This window comes from Gallinula chloropus (assembly GCF_964237585.1).
Source record: "Gallinula chloropus genome assembly, chromosome: 2".
Taxonomy (NCBI): domain Eukaryota; kingdom Metazoa; phylum Chordata; class Aves; order Gruiformes; family Rallidae; genus Gallinula; species Gallinula chloropus.
The window spans coordinates 100,801,484-100,825,897 of record NC_140086.1 but is presented as its reverse complement, the minus strand read 5'-3'; the positions used below and the strand labels follow the sequence as shown (position 1 = coordinate 100,825,897).

The following is a 24,414-nucleotide window of genomic DNA, read 5'->3' as shown; positions in this document are numbered from 1 at the left end:
CCTTCAAAGCTGACAAATGCTACCTCTTACTGCAAATTCTTCAATCAAATCAGCTTTTCCCACAGCTGGGAGAGGTAGTTGCCTGTCAAAGATCTTCAATTTTGTAGAGTTCAGGACTGGATTTTTCCCTACTCAATGATTATTCACTGTCTTCCAAGGCTGAGCGTGTTTCCTCCTTTGGTGGAGACATACTAGATATCCCACTAAAATGTAGTGAGATGCTCATTAAAATGTACTAGTCAAGTAGGAAAACTACATTCATTTACCAAATCACATTAAGGACTAATAAATAATAAGGTGCTGCTCCTATCAAACATGTTTTGTTTGATTGGAGATTCATTATCTTATTGCCAATATTAATAAACGGGCTGTATTTACATTCTCAAGTTCTCCAGCAACCTTCATTCCATGCAGAGATCTTAAACCACCCACACAAGCTGCAAGACTCGACCTAACCCAGCACCACCTAACTGAAATGCTGCTTCTGCAATACAAGTAGAGACATAATAAGTTTTGAGAAGACAGTCTTTAAAATGTCTTCCTCTGTAGTCCCAGAGCCACTGACTTGGCAGGCTCACAGCCAAAACCACACTGCAGTTTTAGAAATGGGCTGATGCTCCAGTGTGGGCCAATTCCAATAATTAGCTCTTATAGAGGGAGATCTAAATGGGAGACTTACAAAAGGACCTCAGTATTATGCATGGCTAAACTCTACTGCTCCAGAAACTGAAGTACTTCAGAATAACCACATATCACAGAGATTCAGATTAAATGTCTGAAGCAATTACTTGGGAAAAGATGTATCAATGAGAGCAAAATAAAGTTAAATTTTTCTTCTTCCAAGTTCTTCCACTTACTATGGTAATTGTTTACTTTAGGATTTTTTTTTTTTTCTCCAGAACTAAGCATGTTTTCTTGCACACCCAAGTGCTGACCACATACAGAAATACTGATCCCCGTTTTGCTTTGCAGTTAGCCACTACTGAGTGTCCCTCTAAATAAATTCTACTTCAAGGGAAAGGATCTAGTGTGTTCTGTCTAGGGTGACCTTACAGGGAGGCTCTTCATCAGACTGCTTGACAAACAACTGAGCTATGCTGATGCAGCAAGCGATTCAAGAGGCAGAAAAGGATGACTTTAATCCACCAGTATTTCTAAATTTAGATCTCCAGTTTTTCTATATTGTAAAGATCAAATCAACAGTATACTCACATAATTTAGAGAGGAGCTCTGGAAGACTATCCAGTGTAATAACACCAAGACTTCGCTCAATGCAATGAGTTGCTTGGATAAGAAAACAGATGACCACTATTCTTTGGCAAAACACTTGAGTATCTACAATTATGTTGCCAGCTATATTTGAAATATGATGTCGGTGATTAAGGGTGCTTTCAACGAGACTTTGCCCATACCAATTTGTTCCTTAATACATTTTGAATAGATTGGCATTGAAACAGTTTTTGGAAGAAAAACAACAAAAATAAGAATTCAGATGGCTACGAATAAGAAACGCGAGGCTGACAGCCTGGGAAGCATTGAGTTGTAAACTTTGGATCCAAGATTCTCAACGCCAACTGTCTCAAGACTAGGAACTGGAAGAAAGTTAATTTGACAGTGAATATACTACTTTGATTAGGATAAAAGGTGACATCAACAAAATTTTGCAGCAGTCTTTTCTGGCAGCAAGAAAGCAAAATTTCTGTCTTCTAGCAAAGAGGCTATTCAAGGGAAGTGCTGTTACATTTAAAACAAAACACTTTAAACAATTGAAATTATCACTAGTAAATGGGTACAAAAAAGACAACTGAGGAGTTTCTGAGATTCTGGGCTCAGTTTTCCTTGATTATGAACTAGTAAGCCCTTTCTATAGATAGCTGAAGTGTTACGTTATATCATGAATCATGTAGCACAATTGTACTTTAATTTAAATCATGATTCTTATTTGTTAAGATTACAAAGAATAGGCAGACCATTGAAACCTGCTTTTGAAAAAACTCGGAGAACAGCTTTAATATGCAGAGAGTTTTCTGATCATACAGCCAAAAACGAGCAAAAGAATTTGCTTTACTTCAACCAGAGTTCAAAGACTTATTCTGGACACTCCCTGAAAGACTTCAGATCAATACCACTCTGTAGCAAAGTAACTTTTATACTAAATTCAAGAAAGAAGCATTTTAATACATGTCAAATTCTCATTGAAAATGTACAAAAGCAGCAGGCATTTCAGATGTTTTGAAAATAAGCTGAAGTCCAAGTGTAGAGTACCATTTCATGTATATCTTTTATAAGCTAGCTGTTTGTTCTTAAAATTATGATTTCCCCATCAGTGAAAAAAAGATAATTTACTTGGGACTGATACAGAAATTATCAATAAGAGCATTTTGCTAAAGAAAACATTTCTCTAAGCTATACTTTTAAATAGAAAGTGTAAATTTTGCAAGCGAGATTTTGTTGCTAATAGATATCAATTTAGTTATTAGATTTCTTCTTACTAGTTATTCAGAGGAGAATACTTCCTTCTTAAGCCAAAAAACATGTCTTAGTACTGAAATTTCCATTCCAAAGTACAGAAATTCTCAGCAGAGCAACCATTAGCCCTTACATCAGATTTACAGAAGCTGAAATCACCAACACTGAACACTGTAAAAGCACTGGCCTTAGCACTGTGAATTGAGAGCATTTAGAAAAAAGTTCATTGAAAAAAACAAAGCACACTGGGAACCTGAACAAAGCCTACAAAAATCAAATGAAAGATACATACAGGTCTTCAGTGAATAAGTGATCAAACCTGTATGATGTACATAGGTCTAAATAAAGTTAACTGCTTAACAACAGATACAGTTAAGTGTGGTTTATGAGCGTACTTCAAATAACCACCATACTTTTCAGCTGCAATCTTTCATGACTGAAATAATCCAGTTGGACTTCACTGCATCAGCACATCATTCTGTTGCATGTCTGTAACCTTCCTTCTTCACTCCCACTCACCCTCAGGGGAAGTTACCTCATGCAAAAACCAGAGCAGATAACCAAACCACCTCTCCACGGGTGACGACTGCCCTTTACCAAACACCAAGCTGCCTTCAACCCTCCCCGTGCTTCATGGAAGCCTCAGACCAAGCCTTGAAAACTTTCAGTAGTCTTAACACCCAGTCTTTCCCATGAAGAAGCAGCCTTTACTTCTCCACAACTTCCCACAGCATAAGCAGCCCTTAAGCTTACAGGGAGCTGGAGACACCATAGTGACTACTAACAGCCAATAGGATGCTACTACAACAGTTCAGTTCCCTACTTAAGTCATTGAAAAATAAAACCTACTGATTACACAAAAGCTAGTATTATAGTAAATGAACTGCTTTTATTTTTTATAGTTTAGTGTTGCTGCTGGGCTAATTTCCCATTGTTTAAAATGCTCTCTGCTTGGACCATAACTCCTCAGGCACAAGTGAGGCACGTAAAGAGGTACTAGATGTTTGCAGGATGTTTGCAGCATGAGCTGCCCTTCAAAAATCTGAAGGTTCCCATCATGTCCTTTCCCTCCAGAATTAGAACCTGAGTGCAAAGCCTGTGGTCAAACATACAGACACAGAAATGGGTGTCCATCTGGTCTAACAGTTCAGCATCACACATGAACACAAGTGCTCAGAAACTACACCAGGACTACATGATCTTTTTTTCCTGCCACTCCCACTCACCACTAAGTACTTCCAACATCCTAAGAGAAATTTTAGGTGTACTGTAGAAGGCTACATGCCACCACTCTGTGCTATGCCACTAGAAGACAGCAATAAATGGGACATCTCAAATTCCTTTGTTATTGCCCCAATTCCTTTAACATTTAAATTTATTAAATGAAATGCACTCAATTTCCTAGCTTCAGTAATACAACTGAAGCATTTTGTTAACTGTTTTCAAAGTCTGCTCTGCATCAGAAAATAGGTGTGTAAACAGACACACAGCACACTTATGCTAGAAATTTCTAACACCTACAAACTGAAAGAGGCTAAACCCCAAACCTTTGATACACTGCTCAGCTAATTTTCTCAACAGCATTATTCGTTTTATGTGTCTGTCCATCCTTTTACCAAATACATTCTCTTGAGACTGCCACAGCCTTTCACCTGAGTTTTCCTCTTCCTACAAAGACCAGTATCAAGGCATACTAACATGGAAGGTAGTTGTTCAATACACATTACAGCAACTACTTCAGAATATACAAGTTTAGGATAACATGGGGAATGTGAGAACTGCAAGTGGAGACAGGATAATGAAATCAAAATGCACTTGAAAAAGAAAGCAAACTGTGCACTGACAGCCTAAAGACTGAAATATGTCAACTAATTACATACCTCTTGTGGCTAGGAATATACTGGAAGTTAAGCATTCAGTTTTCTCTTATGAACAAATTCTATCTGTACTGGTCTCAACAGATTTTTCATCTTCTGTACCATTCATTGTTACTCACACTTATTAAAAACACCCATGCAATTTCGCAACTTACAACTCCTTATCATAACTTACAGCAATGAATTTAACACGTGACATGTTTCACCATGTTAAGTGGAATTTCATGCTAAGTATAAAATTTCTGTAGAACTGAGGGTGTTCAAGCCCAGCTCCTGCTGAAGTAAGCCTCCTCTCTGCTTGGACAAAAGCTGGATCAGAGCCCTAAACAGCAATATTACTTTTTTAATTAGATAAGCAGCATCTCAGAAAAATACTACCTACCCAAAGATCAAGACTACTTCAGAATAAAATCTTGTTTTCCTCCTTTAGATTTTCTAAACAAAAGTAACCTGCAAATACAATTTTATTGTTTGGAGGTGATAATCGTAAGAGGCTGATGAAATGTGAATCGTATAAACAACTATGTGTTTCTTTAATAATTTCTATTTCATCTTTTTACATGGTATGAAACTCACATTCACTGTTTGGTCTACGCAGCCCCATTTTCACATGACATTTGTGAAATAAAGGCAAGCACTTTATAAAGTCACATAAGAAGCTAGGATTCTAATACAACTCTAGGCTGCCAAATTGCAACCTAACTGCACGTTACCTACCCTAAAGTCATAAAAGTAAATGGATGTAGGAAAGAAGCTGCATTTCCTCTCCTTCCAGTAGCTATCAGATTTCTCAAAGATTATTTTTTTGCTCCATCCATGGGAATTTTAGAGACAGCACCTATCAGAGAAATGATCAAAGTATTCCCTAGATTTCAAGACTGAAGACTAACGTTAAACAGAAGTGCTAGATTTTTATCTTGTAAGTGCTATGGTTCCCCTGTCAGTAAGTACTGGGAAGGTGTAACAGAGCAATGGAGCATCGCTGACCAGAAAGCTGTTGAGTCTCTGCAGGCCTCATATCTGCTAGAAATGAGCTAAGCCAGAACATGACTGTATTGAATCATATTTGGACTGCCCTTCTCTTGTTCATCTTTTGTTTTCCAGAAACATTAATAACTGCATATTGGGGTGATCCTAATGAGTTGCAAAATAATGATTTAAACAGCTGGCCCAGGGTGGATTTACATAACTAACAGTTGGGAGCAGCCTTAAGACAACAGAGGCTTTGCATTCTAAATGTGGCAAGAGGTGTGTTCAAGGTAACCAATAACTTGTAACTTCAGGCTATATGACAGAGCAGAAATAATTGAAAATAATTAACTACAAATTCAGCCTCACTATTAATACCCCATTAACACCCCACATATTTTCAATTTTCAGAACATAAACTTCTGATCTTCTTGGGAAACATACACTTGTACAGCACTTGGCTTTTTGAAATGTGTCCCCCAGAAACTGTTTCAAGTATTTGTGTTGGAGTGGACTATGGCCCTGGAGATTTAATCCTGCTGTTTAGAACTCTTCTTAGACTACTGGAACGGTCTTTCTTTAGCACACACAACACTGACTGGCCATGAAAACTTCCATTTACAACTTCCAACTTAAAATGGAATTAGGATGACAGGCAGAGGCTCCTTTCTATCATGCAGAATTTCCTGCCTAGCAGACACTGGGTCAGCATCTGAACCAGCACTTTGTAAGTTTTCCAGCAGTCTGTTCAGGTTCAATCCTGGATGTAATTTAACAAAGTGACAGGGGAAACTCTTAAGAGGTAGAAAGGTCAAAAATAGGAAAAAAAAAAAGTTACTTAAGGAGCTGCTCTAAGACTTTATTCTGGCAACAATGCAATATGGCTTCTGAGTGCAGAAGTATTGCTAAGCTTACTCATGGACTTTCCTATAGAGAGGAAAAGTTAATTACAAATGTACTTGCTCTTTGTAAACCATACATGGAGAGTAGTATTCAGCCATAAGCTTACATGATGTTCCTTAATACAATTCTTTTTGCCTTTTGGGTTTGGGATTTTTTTTGCAATTGGGTGCGTTTTCTATACAACAGAACATGACAGTATTAGGATGAATTAACAGTGACATGCCAGCACCATGTCTTGCTGCTTCAAATGATATACAAAAGATATTCATCACTGGCTTGCCCTTCCTCTTCCAAACTTCATTTAGGAGGGAATTTTCTTCCAGCTATTTGAGGCAGATTAAATTCTCATGCCTTTCAGACTGATGTTTTCCTGAAGGTCGCCAGTGATTAGAAATACCTGCAATATACTAATAGGCCTGTGCAAGCTTCCCAGGTAGCTGCTTTTCCAATAACACAGCAACCTTACTGCCCCAATCAAGACATCCTCATGAATATTTATACATTGCATTCCGCGGTGGTTACTGCGATTGCTCTCATACATCCCTCACACACTAGAACAAAGCTCATAAAAATAAAATAATGTAAATAAGTTGCTTAAGTCCTACTACCTGCATGATCCTCCATTAAAGGAGAAGCTATTGGAGCTTAAATTCTTATGATTGAGAACAGAAAGAAACTACAATGCACATCTGAATCATGTTTGTACTTCTAGCATTTCGATCTACAGGATGATGATCCCAGAAATTCTAAATTACAACTACTATCATCTTCATCTTATATTGTTCTCTATAGATTGCTCGGCTTAAAAACCATTAAGGAGCTTCACATTGAAAACCATTCCTTAACATATTTTAAATAAGTACTTACTTTATCAAGTTCTAGATTACTAGCAAATTGGTTGATAGTTATCATTCAACAGTCAATGCTGTCACACTCAACTTTTGCAGAAGAGACTAGCAAGTTTAAATTTCTTTACAAGCAGAAAACAAATCTCAGGAACTTCATTTTTGTGAACAGCCAACATAAAAGTATCTCTCCAATTAATCACAAAAAACCTAGTTTTCCAAGACCATGCTTTATTTTACTAAAAATAACACTGCAGAGGACACTGTCCTGGTCTCAGGATCAAGCCCACTTTAAAATAAGTGCAGTTCAGTGGTCTTCAATTGGTTTAAAACGGGTAATATCCTTGTTTACATTTACTATGACCACTTCCTTAAATCAATTCCAAAACATTGGATAGGTAACCATGACAACTTCACAGAGTTACAAAAACTTACCTACATAAGGAGATTAACAACAACATAAAGATTGCACAGTGAACAGTGCAGAAAACACAACAGAACATCATTTACATTTCTTTTTACATCTAAAAAACTCGTACCTGGGTACACTGTCTGTTAAGCCTCTTTCACTTGACGATGATGATGATGACGACGACGATGCGGATCCAGGTCTCTGATCTGTTTTCATTCCTAGAGTCTCTGTTGCACTAATCTGAGGTTTTTCACTTTTCTCTTCTGGCTTTTTTTTTTCACTGTCACTTTCATCACTGCCTTCTCCTAAGATGTCATCCACCTGCCAAAGAGTGGAGAGTCAGTGAATCCTCTAGCAGATTATCTACATCAACCTTTTATAATTATTCAATTGTTCTTAAATGCTCATTAAGGATATGCTTCAACTGTCCTTGAAAATTCAAATTAAACCCCAATGTCTTCAATGCAGTTTCTGTAACAGCTCTAGCAACATTCTATTCAGATTAAATATACTTAGTCTATGTTTAACTTAAGATAGTGTGCTGATTTTGGCTGGGAGAGAGTTAATTTGCTTCCTAAGTATGGGGCTGTGTTTTGCATTTGTGCTGAAAACAGCGACGATAACAGGGAGATATTTTCATTATCACTGAGCAGTGCTCACACAGAGCCAAGGCCTTTTCTGCCAGGACATAACACCCCACCACCGAGCAGGCTGAGGGTGCACAAGGAGATGGGAGAGTACACAGCCAGGACAGCTGATCCAAAATGACCACAGGGATATTCCAACACCACATGTTCAGCATCTAAGGGGCTGGGGGAAAAGGAAGGAAGGGAATGGGAACATGCTGAATGCCTGCCTGCCCATGGCAAGTGGGGAATGCATTCCTTGTCTTGCTTTGCTTGCGTGTGTGTCTCTTGCTTTATCTATTAAACTGTTCATCTCAACCCATGAGTTCTCACTTTTAGTCTTCCAATTCTCCCCCCCCCCCCTCCCCCCCCCCCCCCCCCATTCTGTGATGGGGAAGCAAGTAAGCAGCTGTGTGGGGCTTAGCTCACATTTGGGGCTAAACCACAACCAACACACACATACTCACATACATGATTCAATCACATTTGAATCACTTGGGCGAGGCATACTCAAATCTCTAGCTAATAAGTATTCTTTGATATATATATAGCCTTAAAGAAGTGTTTTACTGAATAATACAGTATGAATGGAACAGAATGTACAGAACCCCATTCTAACCAGATTGCCTGCTTATGCTAATTAATAAAGGTAAATCTATAAAAATGTTTACCTATTTCATTAAATAATTGTTTGGCCTTTGCTTCTGAAAAGTCAGCATGGGATTTGATACTCCCTTAAGAACATGCTAATTTGTTCTAGCAGGTCTAGAACTGCTGAAGCCATCATTAGAAACAAATCATACTCATAAGCTACCCCGCTGAGCTTTGAAAGGTTATATCCTCTTTGAGTCACCGCTCAACCTTCAGAAGGAGATGAAAACATGAGAAAACATAGGTGAAGATCCCACAGTCTCTGTATTTGTGTGAATGGCAGGGGACATGGAAAGGGGGCATGTGTGTGCATTTCTCTGCTGATATTTACGAATACTTCCTTATCTTAGCAGCTTATCTCAGTATAAGTTAAAATACTTTTCGTAACTATTCTCTTATCACCAATGCCACACCGGCTTTACCAAGAAGAAAACCACTGTATATGAACACAGACCAAAAGGTTTTACACTGCTTATCCACTGCTTTTACACTGATAATCCGAAAAGCTAGAAGAAAGCTGTAAGAAAGTAACTTACACCTGGTTCTTTGTAAAAGCACCTCCATTTTCTTTGTTTACCTTGATATGCTGCCCCCTAATTATCAAACTAAATGCAAAAACCTCAAACCTTGCCAGTACTCTACTACAAATCCTTTAGAGGTAAAGGGAGCAAGGGAGAACTCGCAAGCAAGGAAGGAGAGGAAATACAAAATACTCAAGTTTGGTAACAGTCAAAGAGCTATTCCATTTCTTTCTCTGATGACCTGAGAGAGAGAAAAGGCAGTTGGACCTGATGATCTCTTGAGGTCCCTTCCAACCCCTACGATTCTGTGATTCTGTATAGCGCAAGATTAAAGTCTTCCACAGGGCAATTTCACTAAGTACATAGATGACTCCCATCATATTCCCATTGACTTCAGAAAGATGGAGTATATGACATCTGTCTTCAGTCTTCTGCTAAACAGACTGATTTGGGGAATTTATTATCTTTCTACAAGTCTCACTCAACTATTTCTGTTTGAAGGTAATAGCAAATATTTTTTTTCTTTCTTATCTTCCACTACTCTCCACTTAGGATCCTGACAATCTATATTGTTGCAAAGGAAAAATTATGTAGAAGTAATAACAACAATAAAAGAAGGTGCTAAGTACTTCACAACAACCTAAAATTATAATGTTGAGGAGACCTGCCAATGTAAGGGAAAGCAAAGCCACTTATTTTACAAAGTATACTTGTGAAAAACAATTTCTTTCAGTAGGTTTTAAAGTTCCAGCTTTCAAACCAGATTCAAAAATCCAAGCTACAGTATCCTTGGATGGAACAACTTCTATAGAAAATGAAAAGTAACTTGCAAGCTTCTTAGACTTACAATTTAAGCTGTTCTTCCATTGGCCCTTCTCTTGGTACATTCTTACTACCTGAAACATTGCTGACTAATGCCTTTGACTGTGAAAGCTGTTTGACTGTGAATGCTGTAAAGAAACCATAATAAAAAAGGAATTGCGCACAAGCTTAGTGTGTCTGAGGACAGATGACAGTTTTAGGTAGAAATTGTAGGAATTGTTGTGTTAAATCAAATTAACATTAGTAAAAAACTGTCTTTCCTATGACCAGAAATTGTCACCTGTGTGGAAAACACAGGTCATAGAATGTAGGATCAGGGAGGCTGAAATGACAGCTAGAGACAACACAACAGTGAACTAGGTAAAAGTCCAGAAGGTACACACGGTAGGGGTTTTTCCATGTGTACAGAACACACTTAAAATCTCCAGTGTTAAAGTGTTAAGAGTTTGTGATGGGATGGCAGGAACACCATGCCCATATCCATTTGTTAGAAGAAACTCACTGTAGCAAACACAGCCAGTAACTGACAGGCAAATGGCAGCACAGATCTACCGCTCTACCAACTCCTTTCCAGCAAATCTTACATTTAAAGCTACATTAATTCATTAGAAATTCAATACTCTTCCAGAAAGTCCTATGTTCTCACTACAAAATATGCTAAGGTTTTCAAAGGATGAAGTTAGGTTGGAGAGACATTCCGTGTTACAGATGTCTCTCACAAACTAAGCTTTTACAGTCTTTTAAACTCTACTTTGTATGAACAGCTTTGACAGACTAGCAGTCTAGTTACTGCCATGTCTTTTTCCTTCATTCTGTGCTAGGATGGCATTATTCTTTTGAAGTCTGCAATGCCATTTAATATTAGAATTACTTAGTTGTACACATCACACGCCCCACTTCCATAGAAGGACGCTTAAAACGCACGTAGAAATCAGAATACAGCCAACTTCGAAAATCCCTGTGTAAGAAAACAATTAATGTGGAATGGTCCTTACAAACCACTTTAACTGCAAAGGCTCCCAAAATACAAATTCTGGCCTAACTATTGACTATACTGCAAAATGTGCTGAAAAATAAAGAGATTGACATCTTCGTCTTCCAGAATTCTCAAAGAAATGGAAAAATAATCTATGTTTTCATTGAGGCAGCAAGATTTAAGTCATCCTTCACTTGAACAAATAAATACCCCCCCCCCCCTTAATATTTAAGCAGCAACTATCTATCTAGTTACTAGACCACTAAGTTTAAATGAAAAAGCTCAAAGAACAGAGGAAGCTTTCAATCTGGTTCAGGCCAAGACAGATACTGACATACAAACTACAACTTCTGCTTATAACATTAGATTTTATACAGTTAATATAAATAGAACAAGTAGCAATTCAGAAGAAAGCATGATCTAATACCAAATCATCTCAGTAAGATGAAGTGAGATGTTTACTGCTTAAACACCACCATAGCAGCTTACCTTTATCTTTATCTTTAAAATACTTAATATTTAGCAGCTTTATCTTTAAAATACTTGAAGACTTTTCTAATGCGGCAAGAATGATTACCACCAATAAAGAAAAAAACAATTCACCCCTTGAAGACAACAAATTGTTACATTGCAGCTGTAGCTTTGTTAAAAAGAAAGCAAGCCAAGGCCTTCTGTAGTATTAACGAAGCAGGTGAGCTGGAAACTGTTCTTGTTGCAGAACTGCAGTTTACACATTCAAAGTAAATCAAGCCTCTGGGAGAAGACCAAAAAACCAAACACAAGCAACCTCCATTTGTTAAAAAGATAACTTGTGGGCAATGTTTGGGGACAGCAGTATGGTTACGACAGAGACCCATCGTTATGCTTTACAGGTTTTTTTGGAAGAAGCAATGACATATGCAGCATGTATTATGAGAAGAGTAGCTTTGAATACACTTTAGTTCTTGCATTTAAACTAGCAAGTATTTAAAAAATGCAAGTTTTAACAGAACTGAAAACTAGCTACCTTAAACTGCAACAGGACAACACAGTGATCTCTCAAACTTGTAGATTGCTTTGAAACAATTATTTACTGGAATTACAGAAAATTCTACAAAGATGTAGGTTTGATGGACAGCTGTTCATTTTGTGCTCTGGTTGCATGGAAGATACATATAATTACTCTCCACCTTACTGCTCCAGTCTTTTGGTCCCAAAAAATCAATTATACTTTTGCATACTTTAAGGGAAAAAGAAAACCCCAAGCATTTAAAAAAGAATTCTTTAGATTTGTTTCCATCACTACAAAAACAACTGTATCAATTTCTAATAACAGATACAACTGAACAAGTACTGTGAGCACAGATAAAAAGCAACTGCATTTCAGCATAAAGGCTGTGTCTCCTAAGCATATTTGAGATTGTGTTGAATACATTGCTTCTTAGGAAGAACTTGCAGAAACTTAAATTACCTGCCATCTGCATGTGCCAAAAAGTTTCTGTATGTACCTTATATTTCCCTCATGCCATACAAATTCATAATAACTACTCTAAAATGAAAACAGGATGTCCAAGTACACTGGCAATTGCAGGTATGCCCACATAAAACCTGGTATTACCTCAACATCCTCTTTAAAATGCTGCCATGTTTGGGGTGAGGGACCATGATTCTCTCTTAGTAGATATTAAACACAAAAGCTAGCAGACCACCAACTCTACTCAATTAGTAGGTAGAGAGATGCTCCGAAAATGCTGGACTTGAAAAAGGCAAATAGGTGGTTCACATGCGAATTCAGATTTCACTGGCTGTATCTATATTGCATTTCTTCCAGCGTTCTTTCAATTAACTGACTAAACCCAACTCTCCATGTTTCTGGTCAGGATGATATACCTACACTGTAAGCATAATCAATACCTATTTCTTTTAATACATTATCTTAAATTCTATGTGTAACATTACACGAAAAGTAATTGGTGGTATTCTTGACATTTTTTTAATATAAATACATTGCTGACATCCTAAAACCCCATTCCTAAGCAGCAAAACAGATCAGTATTTGGGGCTGGTTTTGCTTGACATTTTCTTTTTACCAAAACATCTTTTGGGACTGACCTCCTACACACTTGCATGACATATATGAAGACTTATTATTTCTCGTTAAAAAAGTAAAGAGCTAGTGTTTTGGTCTTACAGGATACTTCTAAAGTACACACAGGACAGAAACTGCTCAAGGCTGTAAATATTCTGCATGTATTTTTAAAATTATCACATAATGTGCACCAACAGTCAGAGAACATGAAATACAGTGGTTTTTAATTCCATCCTCAATTACGTCTACAGTATCTTAAGCTACATCTGCATTGGAAGGCTGTCCCTGAAACATGGGCACCTTCTGAATTGCTTTGCAGTGCATTAGCAATAATGCCAAAAGATGCTCTTGCATGTAATTCACCATCTATCCAGCAGAACTGGTGAGCAAGCTGTTTGTGGAATACGAAAAGTCGTCTGTCTCTAGAGGACAGAGAGCTTATTTTCATAAGCTCCCATACCTCTGCATTTGATCCTATGATCTTTACCCCTACCTCTGCTCCCAACATTCCTTTCTACATTAACTATTGCTTTTTAGTACATCAGTGGAGTTTTTACATGTATTTTACCTGAAATGTATTTCAGGAACTTTAACCCAGCAATAAAACAAGAGGCCAAACAAAGAACATCTGAGGAAAAACAATGTTAAAAACTACAAATTTAAAAAACCACTTCTGAGCTTGTGAAATTAACAGTGAATGATGCCATCAGATTGCAAATCAAATCAGAAAGAGTGGGGGCTCCATCTTCCTGGATTTGCACACTGAACTTCGTAATCTTCCAGCACAGTTATGAAAACAAAACTGGTCTGTCAGTGGCAAAACAAATGGAAATAATATTGTAAGAAGTTTACCAACTCCATATTATTAAGTAGTTAGCAGGAGTAATACAGTACTGACAACTCTATGGGAGGTACAATTATCTTCCCAACTTAGAAGAGTCCACCCAGCAGTGCTCTACCACAGTGCTGCAGCCCTGGAAGAATCAATGCCAGCCAAAAGGTACATGCAATTTGGAAGCAATGCTTCTGAACATGAGAACCCATGTGCTTGCCCCATGGCAATGTGGGTCACTAAGAATATTTCCCTGGCAAAGTAGCACAGATAAATGTGGTGAGAATGAGACTCTTAAAAATAGAAGTTATGTTCTTCAAAAGGTTTAAGCAAGGCTACCTAGTTGTCTATGCTGACATGGCATACAATTGCCTGACAAATTATTATCATAGTACATTCACAAAAGCTTGTCCTCTCCTTAAGCTCCTCAAATCATACACTAGGCATGTGGTAAAGCAAGGAAAGCTTTATCAAGAGATTTGTACAACTGACTTGCGAAATTCAACCCCTTTACATACAAAAAAGCACTTCTGCAAAGATGAGAGAGAGGCCGTGATGGGACTGATGAAGCACCTTCAATTAAGCACAAGGCAGAAGTCATTTTCCTTCTGCAGCCACCCATCTTTAACTTCAAATCTTGCTTGGTTCTATGCTAAACAGCATAATGAGGATATTACCTGTATGTAAATCTTGAGGAAGATCAGGTGTTTGGTAAGCAACATCAAGGTTTCTACAATGGCTACCTATTTGAATGTTGTCTTCTACTGAATACAACATTAATCTAATTTTTGCATATACTTTAAAAGGGAGCTGATTTGTGTTACACTATATCCTTGATATAAGGAGCTGAGTTCAGCAATATATTGATAAAATCTTTTTAACTTCTAGTGGAGCCAAATAGCAAAAAAGAAGCAATACCAATACCAAAGTCTAAAGAAAATGTACTTTTCTTGGAGAGTTCCACTGAAATTCCAAGAGAAACAAACCTTTTACAGAAAGAGAAAAAATAGCTGAAGTCAAGTGAATTTATCACAATGATTACAGACAGCCAGTTATTCACATTGTGAAAAAACTCGCAGTAGAATCTGTTTTTAATGGTTTAAAAACAGTTCTATGACAAAAATGGCTTTCAGAACATCCAAACTGGTTCAAAATAAGGGAACTTATTTTTCTTCATAATTGTTACCATCTACCATATTTAATTATTCTGGTTCTTTGTTCTTATATTCATAAACAGATGTTGTTTCTCTCTACCTTTCAGCAAAAAGACACCCCACCCAAAAAAACCCCACAAGCAAACAAAGCTGTAGTTTCTTCATTTGCAGTTAAGGAATCATTAAAACCTTTAACTATGTTTTTTAATACAACAGAAAATACATCAGTGATTTGTTCCTTAACAGCTGAAATCTGAGAATAAGAAACCTTCACTCTCAGAATTCATTATTTAAAATACACCTTGCTTTTCTAAATATTGTATGGTATATTTGGGTTGGAGGTATTTATTTTTTGCTCTGTGAAAGGGCATGGATACATGGATAGCTTTTTTTAGTTTAGGCAGTGAACAGACTTCTGAGTTATACATTAGGCCTTGCAGGCCTAATATAAGGCCTCTGCAGCGAGATTACATACCGGTATTGTTATAGAAATGCAGCAGGATACAGATAAAAATCCTGTATCCTTGCTTATGATTGAAGCTGTTACTCCTTCAAAGAATGCCATTTAGAAGTTCTGAGTGTCTTTAAGTTTCCCACCTGGAAAGCAATGCCTAGATTTGAAAAGAAACTTCATAAAACGTTCTCAAGATCTTTAGGACAAATATTTGAATCTGCTAAAAGAAGCATGATGTCAAGTCTTTCCATGGTGCATAGGGTGCCTCAAATGCTGACTTAAGGATTCTACACAGTCCCTCTAAAACATGAATGTTATTATCAGCATAATGAAAATTGCTTTTGTCAATTAAATCAGTAACACTTTATGATGCTGGAAAGAGTAAAAAGCTCATTCCTAACTACCAATTTCTGAAGTAAAGATAAATTTGCATAGACAAAAAGTTACTAATTGTAAAATTCACAATGATTTTCTACCTTCAAGTCTCCAAAGAGAAAATGTCTCAAGGGAGATAAAACAATGACGCCTTCCTGAGTCAGTGAAATAGCTGCAGCCTGGAAGCTATTGTTTTATCCAATTAAAAAGCCATCCATACCTCTAATCTTCCTTTCCTTTATTCTGTTTTCAAAAGAAATACTCTGCCAAAATTCGGTTAAATAGCAATATGCCTATCAATCTACATTGTTTTTTTAAATGGTGAAGTCTGAGAACAAAATCCAAATTACCACAATACCTACGGCCAGAATACAGCTGTTCACCTATCCAGCAGCACAAACTTGATGAGAATCACTGAAAAATAAGAACAACTTTTCAGCTCTGCCTTGACTGCACATTAGCTTATGAGTGGGATTGAGAGGAGAGATAGCCTGAGTTACCAGAGGCCCTCTGGTTCTTTGGTTGCAGCATTTCTAAAGCAGTGATCCCTTAACACAAAAACAAGAGCTCCCTGGCTGCTAAACACAATGATTCTTCAATTTAGACTGCTGAAAATATCCATGCCAAAATTCCAGAAAAGGCTCCAACAACATGCATTAAAGGCCAGTAAGATGATGATCTACAGCTACCATTCAAAGAAAGAATGTGTTTTTAGTCTGTTACTGACCATTACTTAAGAAAAAGTTCTGGCTTTGGGTAAGACAAAAAGGCAGTAGTAGCAAGAGGTCTGTCTTGAGGTTCTTTATGGGGAAGCAATCCTCTGCTCACACCATGGGAACGATGCCTCCTCCTTCAGTTGAATAATGTTCTCCCACTCTGATACACAGAGTTTCACACCACCATTTTATGGTTTGCCTAGTCATTAACAGCTACAGACCATGAAACAAAATGTAAATGTGGTAAGGCTGAGTTGAGTAAGACCTTTCCTTCCTCACCAAGCTTAGCTGGACATAGGGGTGATCGGTTGAAGCCTCACTGATTAGACTACTTTGATATGCTCCACAGCACTTGTATAGATCAGCTGCAAGACTTTAAAAGGAGGAAAACACCATTTTAGGCCTGGAGTTCTGCACTTCTTGGTGCTTCTTCGCAGTATTTCCCAAGTCCATTATTAAGTTTGGCTAAAACACGACTTTCTTCTAACTTCCACTGCAGTAAGCAGCTATGTACTGTAGCAGGAGGCCATTTCCATTCTTACTGGACAAAAAAAAATACAATTAGTTTGACATCAGGATTTTCTTTTTCCAAATACGGTAGCTAATCTTATCATATTTAACTTATGTGACTGTATTCTTTTCCTTTGTACATGAAAACTTTTAATTTTGCACTTTGTCTCAATGTATTCAATAGCTTTTTATCTTTTTATTCTTACCATCTGAAAGTCTAGGAACAGTTATCTGAGGAGCAAGATGTGTACCATCCATGTCTTCAAAAAAACTAGCAAGTTTTTTTTTTTTAGTATGCTTTAAGAGGTGATATCATGACATAATGCATGTGAACAATGAAACTTTCCTACTGTATTAAGAGGTTTGAGCAGAATTTACGTCACATTGAAGCAAAGTATTTTCTTCTACAAAGATGTCACTGGAAGGATAAACTGTCCAAACTAGGTTAAGTCATCCCTCAGCACATAAAATTTAAGGGAGAACGTGTGATATAATTCAGTCCCATTTCTTCCAAGTAACCTCACAAGGACTTGCCTTTCACGTTCTGTTTCATCTATTCTTTTTGGCACTAGAGCATTTTTTCCTTTCAAAATTCCTGACTTCAGTTTGAGAGTCACATAATGCATTTATGCACGTGCATCAACACCTCTTTGGCTCAAGTGCTCCTTCAAATACAGATTTTTCTGTTCTCTGTCACAATTACCACTGGCTCATTGGAGCAGGTGGTGAATCATTAAAATCAGAAATGTAACGAAAACTAGTCTTCATAATTTTAAAAGTACTCTTTTCCTCCTATTTCAATCTCCATACATTGGAAAGTGTCCTTGTATTATCCTGTTTCTGATAAAGGTATGCTCCACGTTAGAATGATAGAATGTCAAGTCTGGCAGTGCTATGACATCTATTTTAACTGATTAGAAAAAAATTGCTGTAAACAATTTAAGGAATATTGCAAATCCTCACAAAAAAAAGCTTTTATGAGATTTTTTTCCCCCCACATATAATTCATAATTAATTTTGGATCACTACATTTAAATTAAAACATGTTCTGCTGAAGCAGTTAGTCAAAACTGCATATTCTTCAATACTAAAAATCACACATTTTGACTAGTAAACATGCTCAGTACTTGCAAGCTTCATGGAAGCTGAAACTATTTGAGTGTTCACTATTTCCATTAACAGACTACTAATCTTGATTTTTTTTCTATTTCGCTTATCCCACCTGCTCAAAAAAAACAACACTATGGAACTTCTGAGAGTTTGTTGGTCTGTAAATACTTAGAACCACAGAATAATTTACTTTGGAAGGGAATTCTAGAGGTCCAGCTTCCTACTGAAGCTGGTCCAGTTTTATCAGGTTACTCTGGGAGAGTTTTGACAGAGATCCACGATCTCTCCAAGATGCCCGTTCCAAGGTTTGATCACACTCAAGATGAAAAGATTCTTCCTTCTGTATGAAGTAACCCACATTGCAGTTTGTGCCTGCTGACTCCTGTCCCATCAGCTGCTGCACACCTTTGGGAAGGGTCTGCCTCTGTCTTTTCTAAAGTCTTCTGCAGCTGTTGACAGCTACCAAACTCTCATCACCTTCATTAAATTTGTCATGTGCTTGCAACAGTGCTTATCTTTTAAGGAAAAACACTACTTTGGATCTTGGGGGCTCTAAGCAGGGCTGAAGACAATTGAAATAAAAACCATCAAGACTATGAATTAAAAAAAATTAGGGGAAAGTAGCATGCTGGAGTTTGTCTTTGTTTTCACAAATTCAAAACTCTGATATTAGCTTTTTCTCAGACAGCCAGGATAAAAACACTGAAGCTACTGAACAAAAACCAAGCATCAAAAGGGAAAAGTATGCAATTTTTTTTTTTACTCCCCTGCATAACACTAGCAAACATCAAGCAGAAACACAAGCAAGTACACTGTCAACAAATAGATGGTAGTTTTAAAGATGACTCCACAACCCTCTAGGCAGCCCGTGACAGTGCTCTGTCATCCTCACTGTGAAAAAGTTCTTCTATATATTGGTGTGAAACTTCCTGTGCTCCAACTTGAGGCCATTGCCCCTTGTCCTGTCTCTACAGACAACTGAAAATGGGCTGGCCATTTCCCCCTGTGTTCCACACTTCAGATATTTATAAATATCTCAGTCTTCTTTTCTCAAGGCTGATCAGCCCCAATTCACTCAGCCTTTCCTTGTAGATGAGATACTCCAGGCCTTGAATTGTCTTCACAGCCCTCAGCTGGACTCTTCCCAGGAGATCCCAGTCTTTTTTATACCAGGGGCCTGACCAGGGCATAATAGAGGGGGAGGATCACCTCCTTTGACCTGCTGGCCACGCTCCTTTTGATGCACCCAAATAGTCTTTCATAGCCAATATAAAATTTCCTAAGTTGATAAACTGAACCACTGGCTACTATAGTAGTTTACTGGTATTCTCAGCAGATTATTTTATACATACTAAAATTTGTGTCACTGAGCAATCTTTCACATTTTTCCATACCTGCAAATCTTAAAAAAACCCAAGCTCCAAAAGCCTGCAACAGAATAGACAGCCAGCATAGATGCATCAAGTTTAAGTGCCACACATACTAAGAATCCTGATTTCACCTTAGGCAAACCTCAAGTTAAAGGAACAAGCTAATGAGTGAATCCACATATCATAGTCCATTGAACTCAAATTCTGTTAACACTTTTTTTGTGGAAATAAGCACTATCTAAATATACAGAAACTGAAAAACCTAGAGGGCCTGTACATGCCACACAATTAGAACACTACTGTACACAAACTCACAGATTGAACAGAAAAGAGCAAAGAAAACTCTAATAGAAATAAGCCTTTAATGATCTTTTAGCAGAAACTAACCTGATCGCCTTTATGACAAGGTGACCTGCTTAATGGACAAGGGGAAGGCTGTGGATGTGGTCTACTTGGCCTTCAGTAAAGCCTTTGACATGGTTTCTCACAGCATTCTGACTGAGAAACTGGCTGCCACCTGGCCTGGACAGGTGGACCCTCAGCTGGGTTAAAAACTGGCTGGATGGACAGGCCCGAAGGGTGGTGGTGAATGGAACAAAATCCAGCTGGAGGCCGGTCACAAGTGGTGTCCCCCAGGGCTCAGTCCTGGGTCCAGTCTTGTTCAACATCTTTATCAATGACCTGGATGAAGGGATTGAACACTCCCTCAGTAAGTTTGCAGATGACACTGAACTAGGAGGAACTGTTGATCTGCCTGAGGGTAGGGAGGCTCTTTAGAGGGATCTGAACAGACTGGACAGATGGGCTGAGACCAATGGGATGAGGTTTAACAACACCAAGTGTAGTGTGCTGTGCATGGGACATAACAACCCCAGGTAGCGCTACAGGCTTGGGGGAGACTGGCTGGAGAGCTGTCAGGCAGAGAAGGACCTGGGGGTGTTGGTTGACTGCAGGCTAAATATGAGCCAGCAGTGTGCCCAGGCAGCCAGAAGGCCAATGGCATCCTGGCTTGTATCAAAACCAGTGTGGCCAGTAGGTCTGGGGAGGTGATTGTGCCCCTGTACTCGGCATTGGTGAGGCTGCACCTCGAGTACTGTGTGCAGTTCTGGGCTCCCCACCATAAGAAGGACACTGAGGTCCTTGAGCGAGTCCAGAGAAGGGCAACCAGGCTGGTGAAGGGGCTGGAGGGCAAATCCTATAAGGAGCGGTTGAGGGAGCTGGGGATGTTTAGCCTAGAGAAGTGGAGGCTGAGGGGAGACCTTATCACCACCTACAACTACCTGAAGGGAGGGAGGTTGTAGAGAGGTGGGCGATGGTCTCTTCAGCCAGGTGACAGGAGATAGGACAAGGGGAAATGGCATGAAGCTGTGCCAGGGCAGGTTCACATTAGATATTAGGAAAAATTTTTTACTGAAAGAGTTGTCAGGGCCTGGAACAGGCTGCCCAGGGAGGGGGTTGAGTCACCATCCCTGGGTGTGTTTAAAACAAGGGTAGATGAGGTACTTAGGGATATGGTTTAGCATAGGACAGGAATGGTTGGGACTCCATGATCTTAAAGGTCTTTTCCAACCTTGTGATTCAGTAACTTTGAGATGTGCAAAACAATCTATCATCAATGTAATCTTTTCCTAGACAACAAAAAGAGCTTGGTAAAGACCAGAAGTATCCAAAGCTGTTAAAGAATAAAAGGTAAACACAGACAGACACTTGGGGGATTTCAGGCTGCTGCAAATATGTATCGATACAGCTCCCACCTTGTAAGCCTTTATAGCAGTATGTCAAACAGTCCTAACAGTTTATGCTAGTACCATTGCTCAGCCTTGTTTTAAGACAGGTCAGAAACATGATACTTTTTGTTCTCAAAGCCATCCTTTCTACTTTAAAGGAAGTATGTTTTGCTGGTATGTAGCAAGAAGCAGCTTTAGTTTAAAATTTTGCAAGTCTCTCCAAAGAGCTGTCAGTCTGGCTATTAACTGAGACACAGCTGTGCCAGAAGTCATAACCTCCTCCTTATTCCTAGATATATACAAAGAGACATACACAAACAGCCTGGTGATCAAGATTATTTTTTTTTAGTACATAACTTACTCTCATTTTCTAATTAAAGAGTGGTTGCAAAAAAGTGTTTAAATACTATCATGAAATACCACTGACACATGAAGTTAGAAATCTTATCGTACTATTAAAAGTGACACAAGGCAATTTGAGAGGGCGCAGTGCCTAGGCTCTGAGTGATCATTTCTGACACATTTCACTGCCAAGGGGAGACATCTGTAGCAAGGTAGCAAGACGCTAATGAAGTGCTGGAGGCAGCATGGCATGAGTATGTTAGTATCAAGGGACTATACAATTTCTGAGTTCTTAATTGGGTTTTGTATTATATATGTTATGAAAATAGAAATTCAAGTACAAATCCCTTCACATAAAAAATAAACTACTTGTATTGCTTCCAGGTAGTCCCTTGGAGCAAGTTTTCTTTGGACATAAGCTTCATTTTACAGCAACTTTTTGATTACCAAAATATGTTCAAGTGCCCTCTCAACAGCATCAGCATCTGCTCTCATGAAGTTCCACTTAAAAACAGAAAAAAAAATGAAAAAATCCACAGAGAGTGAACATATCTATTACTAGATTCTAGGTAGAATAGATTCCTAGGTTTAAAATAATCTCCTCCCCTCAAATCATAGAGATTTTTGCAGCCTGCACTTCTAATCAGGAGCTCTCAGCTTTTCTGAGAAAAAAAAAGCTACCAGGGTTTTACCCACATATTCTCTTCCAAGTCACCCCCAAAGGCATTGGTTAATTCTGTAACCAGCCCGTAGGTACACTTTGCATGTGATCCTTGAAAACTTCTGAAAACCATTTAGCGCTTAACCATTAACCATTAGCGCTTTTCCATTAAAATAAGAAATCCAAGAGTGGAAGGGAACTTGATTTGGACTAATTTTTAATCACTTCAATCTGATTTACAGATTATTTTGATTACATTTCAGGTTCTATTGTGCTTAGGTTCTGAAATGCTGCAACTGAAATTGCAGTCTGTTACTGAACAGTGTCATGATCAGAAAACATTACGTAGAGTAACAGTCACAACTATGGGATTTAATAGATATGAACACTCAAATGACCCTCACCCTGAAAAGAGGATAGATATGAGCATAAACAGTTTCAGGTATACACAATATGCAGACAAAAAAAACCCCCAATTTTTGTTTGCATCTCAAGTATTTCAAAGCTTTCCCAAAATGAATCCTTGTTACCAGATGCCTTAACAACTCTGTTTGCACAATGCTAGATCTTACCATCCCAAGGTTAACTGAAAGCATATCTTTCACTTAGACTGAATAAATATTCATTGCTACATATGTATTTCAGAGAATAATAAGGGTTTTTTTTCCATTTCAAGGGCTGAACTCCTGAACTTCTTATTCAGCATCATATAAAGCTGTGCAGAAGTCAGTATACTAACCAAAACCAGTAATAGTAAGGTGAGAACAAAAGATGGGCAAAAGTCTGCTTTGTTTATCCACAAGTGCAGGTATCACAGCTGCTGAGGACCTTAAATTACTGCTGTATAGAGCAACAGGAAGGCTTGCTAGCTCAAAACCACTGCTAAACAAACACTGGCTCACACATACTACAAAAGCTAGTAAACCCACCTTGATCCAAACTAGCTACAGTGAGAGCCAGCCTGAGTCTGCTACAATTTACTAACTTTAATCAAGTTCAGCATTAGCATTGCCAGACATCAACTGTCCTCATGAAACATTATTTGGTCCTCAGTGAGCTTCCCTCTCTGCAGGAAGCTGGATTACTTTGGTCTCCTTATCACAAAAGCCAAGAGGCATTTATCAGCATGCTCAAGCTAACAAAACCACCTCTAATAATGAGCACAGGGGAAAACTATTTCTGAAGTGGCTTTACTAGAAACTTAAAAGATGACAGTGAAGGCAGGTCTGTTTCAAAATGGTTTCTGCTGAACTGGGACTGCAAACAAGACTCTGTACAAATATGCAGCTTTTAAGGCAACTAGTGAGGAAATGTGTCCACTCTGTACACACAAGTGTCCTGCATAGCCAGCCCACTCAGTAGTCAAAATTAGGCAATGAGTAAGTTAAGCAAAAAAACCCCCAAGCCCAAACCAAAACACAGTGATAGATAAGCCCAGCAGCTGCAGAGTCGTCAGTTCCTACAACAAGCTCAATATTAAGATGGTGAATACGATGCAGATTCTGGTATGATCTCTGTGTCACAGTATGCCAGCTATATCCAGTTCTCAATACCTCTGTGATGAAGCAAGTTTGATGTTGGAGCACTAAAATATCTGAGACAGGCAGCTGTCCGTGCTCATCCCATGGAAAACAGTACCATGATATTTGCTACAAGGAGCAACGGGGAATATTGCCTACAGCTGACTGTGGCCCTTGGCAAAGAGAAAGTGCAAGAGTGCAAGCTCATATGCAAACCCCACAACTACAGAGTAATCATGACATTCTCTCAAAATCTAAAATTACTGTATGGTAAGGTTATGGTCATTTGGGTTATTCACTTTGTGACTGCATTAGGTCAGAGAATTTTTTTGCATCAGTAGGGGGCTCTAGTTCTGCAGCGTTTCATAATCGCTGCTAAAGCTGTGCGTGGAATGGAAACATTCTTGGTGATGCTGACACAGGAGCTAGAGCACTTCCAGCTGCAGGAGTATCACACAGAGGCAGGACCGAGTGGCTAAAATACAGAGCTGTCTGAAGCTGTCG

At 38.4% G+C, this 24,414-nt stretch overlaps 1 protein-coding gene across 1 annotated transcript in view; it reads right to left on the bottom strand.

Moving 5' to 3' along the window:
• CTDP1 (CTD phosphatase subunit 1) overlaps positions 1–24,414 on the bottom strand; it is a gene marked incomplete at its 5' end in the record, with an annotated part of 113,254 nt that overhangs the window by 30,691 nt on the left and 58,149 nt on the right. Inside the window, one exon of the mRNA XM_084280538.1 lies at positions 7,603–7,796. Coding sequence (XP_084136664.1) covers positions 7,603–7,796 — 194 coding nt within the window. The remainder of the gene's footprint in view (positions 1–7,602; positions 7,797–24,414) is intronic.